At 49.4% G+C, this 4,858-nt stretch overlaps 1 protein-coding gene across 2 annotated transcripts in view; it reads left to right on the top strand.

The window, feature by feature from the left end:
- Positions 1-4,858, top strand: part of psme4b (proteasome activator subunit 4b) — a 54,397-nt gene that overhangs the window by 31,834 nt on the left and 17,705 nt on the right. For both annotated transcript variants that reach the window (XM_025010464.2, XM_037981009.1), the window contains 13 exons: positions 935-1,092; positions 1,345-1,440; positions 1,531-1,586; positions 1,707-1,763; positions 1,856-1,911; positions 2,020-2,118; positions 2,221-2,283; positions 2,376-2,471; positions 2,604-2,735; positions 2,892-3,101; positions 3,183-3,313; positions 3,972-4,025; positions 4,221-4,350. In XM_025010464.2, the coding sequence (XP_024866232.1) occupies positions 935-1,092; positions 1,345-1,440; positions 1,531-1,586; positions 1,707-1,763; positions 1,856-1,911; positions 2,020-2,118; positions 2,221-2,283; positions 2,376-2,471; positions 2,604-2,735; positions 2,892-3,101; positions 3,183-3,313; positions 3,972-4,025; positions 4,221-4,350 (1,338 nt within the window). The remainder of the gene's footprint in view (positions 1-934; positions 1,093-1,344; positions 1,441-1,530; positions 1,587-1,706; positions 1,764-1,855; positions 1,912-2,019; positions 2,119-2,220; positions 2,284-2,375; positions 2,472-2,603; positions 2,736-2,891; positions 3,102-3,182; positions 3,314-3,971; positions 4,026-4,220; positions 4,351-4,858) is intronic.

The following is a 4,858-nucleotide window of genomic DNA, read 5'->3' on the forward strand; positions in this document are numbered from 1 at the left end:
TAGTTACCAAGCTTGGTTAGAAAACGGTGGCTGCGAATCTAACCCAGGAGGTTCGATGCTCCAGCGAAGGTCTTGTCTCAACTGGAGGTTTAAGTACTGGCAGTCTTCATTATCCTGATCTGGATCACCTGTGAAAATAGGAACTAGAGGAGCCGCCCCAAGGCGGGGCTAAAACTCCAGATCCCTACAGAGATCTCATTTTACAATGACAGAAATTGTATTTTCTGTGAAAATGGTATAAATACCAAGCGCTGATTGACTTTACTGAAATTTGCAGGGTCATCCCTATGTTCCGCAGTACTTATGTTCCCTGGTATCTATGGTCCTCGGTACCACCCAATGTTCTGCAGTACCCAGAAAATCATTAATTCCAGGAAATGCAGCTTTCTTACTGAAATTCATTACTTTTTCATTTGTTTTAAAAGACATTTGAAGTGGAGCCAAACATCTTTTATGACTTTCATTATTAACCCCGGGAGAACATAGGTACTGGGGAACATAGGTACTTTGGAACATAGGTACTAAAGAACATAGGTACTGGGGAACATAGGTACTTTGGAACATAGGTACTAAAGAACATAGGTACTGGGGAACATAGGTACTGGGGAACAAAGGTACTTTGCACCTACCTGCACTCATGGTCGGATCAGAAGAGAAAAGCTCATATAATAGAAAACATGTATAAAATGAATGATTAAAATTTTAGTTTTGAATCTTTATTATTTAAATTTTGGGCCATTTTTTGTTCGCTATTAGAGCATTTTGAATTGTTTTCTTCTGTTTGCTGAGTCATCTTCTGATTCCTTGCATGACTCTTAAAATCTGAGATGACACTGGTCTTATAGCCGACTGGTTCTGCTGGTTCTCCTGCCAGTGATTCCGGTGGAAACAGCGGCAGCGCCCCCTTACAGCTTTCCGGGTTCTCCTCCTGCAGGACTGGGGCCGAGCCGGAGATGTGGCGGCGCTGGGTGTGTGTTGGCACGTGCCCGGCCGGGAGGAGGAGGACTTCGTTTTCCAGCTGCTGTCCCGCCTCCTGCGCCCGGAGCTGCGGCGGATCGAGCAGCTCGTCTCTGGAGATCGGCCAATGACCAGGTGCGCTGTCGTTTGTCTCCGTTTCCGGCCCACTCACGCCCCTGCCCCCCGGACGTAACCGGGCACGCACACAAGCAAAACAAACAAAACCGCGGCCATCCATTACTGATAAATGAGCCTTGTCTGCACCAAAGGGCAAAAAAAAAAAAGCTGCACATCTGTTTGAATTTACAAGTGTTGAAAAGCTAATTTAGCATTGCCTGGTGGATTCATAACAGACGTAAACACGCTGCTGCTGTGCCTCGTTCGCAGGGAGGAGTTGTGGCAGAGCCTGGCTGTCGTGCAGCACTGCCTTCTGGGTGCTGGAAGCCTGCTGCCCCCTTTGGATGGAGCGCACGTACCTGACCTGTGAGGCCGCGGCTTAAAACACACAAACACACACTTACTCTCAAGCGGGCTCGTCACACGTCCCCTCGCTCACGTCTCGCCTCTTCTCAGGGTGGCCTCCATGGTGAACATGAGGGAGATCAAGCTGCACGTCGGCGTCGACTTCGGTAAGCAAGCAGCCACGTAGCAAACACACACACACACACGGTGAGTTTCAGAGGGAGATAAGGCAGCTCATCCTGCATTCTGTGTCCATACGAGACGTCTGTGTGTCTCCTCCCCTCCAGATGATTCACGGGAGAACTACAGAGGCTCCATCTGCCGAACGATGAGGCTGCTGCTTCGTGAGTGACTCTAACTCAGCCGCACTCCAAAACTCTTTGAAATATGGCTGCAGCGCACAGGTTACCCCACACCCACTTTCTCCCTAATCCAGATCACCTCCTGGAGCGCTCGGAGGACGACACAAAGTCGCTGTTCGTCATCATTAAGGTGCTCGAGCCCTGCCGTGTTTCTGTTTCCAAATGCCCAACCCATCGTCTGTGGCCTGCGGGGCCTCAAAGCATCATTTTTTGTTGTTGTTGTTTGTGCGACTCGCAGATTATCGGTGACCTCATGTTTTTCCGCGGCACTCACAAGGAGGAGTTTGACTCACGCTGGAAAGGCTTCGCCCTTGTCAAGAAGTCCAGGGAAAACAGGGTGAGTTCGGAGGGGAGACGGGGAAAGCGGCTTACCCGCTGTCACTTTCTGTAAGCGCCAAAACGGGGTGACGTCAACCTGGTTCGCCTTCGCTTTTCACAGCTTCGTGGGAAAAAGCAGCACGTCAGAGCGCTCCTCATTGACCGGGTTCTGCTCCAGCACGAGGTTCGCTCCAACACGCACGTGATCTGGAAAAGGATCGTCTGAGTTTGACGTTGCTGAAGACAATGTGTGTGTGTGTGTGTGTGTGTTCGCAGATGAGAAAGCTGGTGGTCGAGGGCAGTGAATACAAAGTGGTTCATCAGGAGCTGCTCGGTGATCTGCTGCTGCTTTCTACCAGCACGTACAGCCAGGTGAAGAAAAATAAATCAGCATATCAACTGGTTTCCATTTTCACCTGAGCGCTGTGATGAAATGGAGGCTAACTGTGCGAGCTTATGTGTTCAGCTGTGATTCTCCGTGCGTGTGTGTGTGTGTTCTTGCAGGTACGTAGCCGGGCACAGAGTGTGCTGATGAGAGCGATGGGAACCTATAGCTTCTCTTACAGAGACGTGGTTCCCCGCATTGTGCAGCTGCTGTCACCACAAAACGCCTCGGGCACGCAGCAGCAGTTCAAGGTACCATTCACACCCATCCAACATGCATCTCAGGCCCAGTGCGGACCTGAGATCCGTTCTTACTCGCCTGCTCCGTCTGTAAATGACGGAGTGGATATCCGCTGCGCCACACACAGTCGAGGGCCGAATTTAACGTTTGAGCGTTCCCTTCCGCAGGGCGCGCTGTACTGCCTCCTGGGCGAGCACGGTGGGTTCTGCCCAGCCGCCGCAAGAGACTGGGACTGTACGGGAGAAGTGTGGCCAGCGCTGGTCCGCTGCGGCGCCACGCACCCCACGATCCTGGAGGAGCTGTCCGTCGGTCGCCTGTTCGATGACATCGTCGACAGGATCCATCGGCAGCACGAGACCACCGGAATCCACCTGACCGTGAGCCACGCATTCGTAGACACAGAACTCCGGGGAGCTGCCCTCGCACGAGGTCCTGTTGTTATCCGTTTTCTACCCCAGGTGTCCGAGAGGTGCGTCGAGGTAGCCAGGCAGATCGCACAATCTGGAGATCCTCGTTTGGAGGGACCGTCTGAAGAGGAAATGAAGGAGGGAATTCAACGCCAGCGGATCAGAAACGTGGTTGCTGCCCGGTAGGGACACGAACAATGACGCGCTTATCCTGAAATGATCCTCATCCTGTAAGATTACAGAGAAGCTGGAGGACATTTGTTCTGGTTATGTTTCGGTATGGTTAGTGATAGGCAGTGGCTGCTGGTGGGCTAACAGATATCTAATAAAACGCTGCAGTTTGGATTCCAACAACAGAAGCATCCGATGTGAAATAAAGAAAACCTGCTCTAAATTGACAATATGTCCTTTTTCAGCACAAAGGCAACCTTAAAACAAACCATCACCAAAAACCAAGCTTACACTGAGCCTCTCCCTTTGGTCTATCCGCCCCCAGACCTCTTCACTTCCGGTTTTACCCCCAAAGACATTAAAGAAAACGAGTGAGAAATTAAAAAAAATCCACTTTGTTTATGTTAATCTTGCTCGCCATCACACTTATCTCAGTCTACACCAAACCACGCCCACATACGCTCGCGCTCGAGGCCCATTATCGTCCGTCCACCCTCATAGCTGAAGCCTGAGGCCTCGAGCTGACCTTGGGCCAGCCTGAGCAGCCCAAATTAGCAGCAAACAGAAAGGGGCGGGACAAGACAGCTGTCAATCATTCTGTACCAGAAAGTTAGCACTTTGGAAAGACTCTGGGGTTTAATCCAGACTCTTTGCTTTTCTTTCATACAGGAAGTACGAGAAGCTTGTGAATGACCTTCTGGACTGCCTTGAAGACAAAGACCTGTAAGTTGCTTCATATGCTCGGTCACTGTGTAGATTTTCCTATGATATAAGTAAACGGTGCAGCTCCTAAAGCCCTCGTAGGCTTTTGCTGCTCTTATTTAAGTTAGATATGGAAAAAAAGAAATAAAAACAGAAGTGAAAACCGCCTCCAGTTCAATATAAAAGGCCTTACGTTGGTTTCTGTTTGTGTTTCAGGCCCTGGAAGTTTGAGCACATGGCCACAGATTTGTTGGCTCTCCTCCTGAGAGACGATTACCCTCTTCCTCCTGACGCCGTCCTCTACTTCACGCAGAGCCTTGTTCACGACTCCATCAGCATCCGCAAGGTCTGCTTCGAACCGAGCATCTTCGTTTCAGAAAAGAGGGTATTTGGTGGTGTTTGTGGGGAGCGGGGTTAGAAAATCCAAACACTTAGGAGGTATCTGCATCCCCTCGAGTAATAAAAATGGAAATGGAGAGGCTTAAGATGGTGTCCAAAACACATTAAAAGCACCGATATATAAATCTTGTTTTTTAAAGTTTGACCAAAGCAGCTACAAGATATAAAATGTAGATATATTATTATCTAATGAGAGGTGATTTGTGCAGCCGCAGGTATCGAAGGCAGCTCCTTTGTTTCATGGCGTCCTCCTCTGACAGCCGCTGATCGTACAACCCCTGGCAAAAAGTATGGAATCACCAGTCTTGGATGAGCACTCATTCAGACATTTCATGCTGTAAAACAAACTCAGATCAAAATCATGATACAATAATAAGGTCATTCCAAGATGCAACTTGTTGGCTTTCAGGAACACTCAAAGAAATGAAGAAAAAACATTGTGGAAGTCAGTAAAT

The sequence above is a fragment of the Kryptolebias marmoratus genome, linkage group LG17, assembly GCF_001649575.2.
Source record: "Kryptolebias marmoratus isolate JLee-2015 linkage group LG17, ASM164957v2, whole genome shotgun sequence".
NCBI classification, from domain to species: Eukaryota; Metazoa; Chordata; class Actinopteri; order Cyprinodontiformes; family Rivulidae; genus Kryptolebias; species Kryptolebias marmoratus.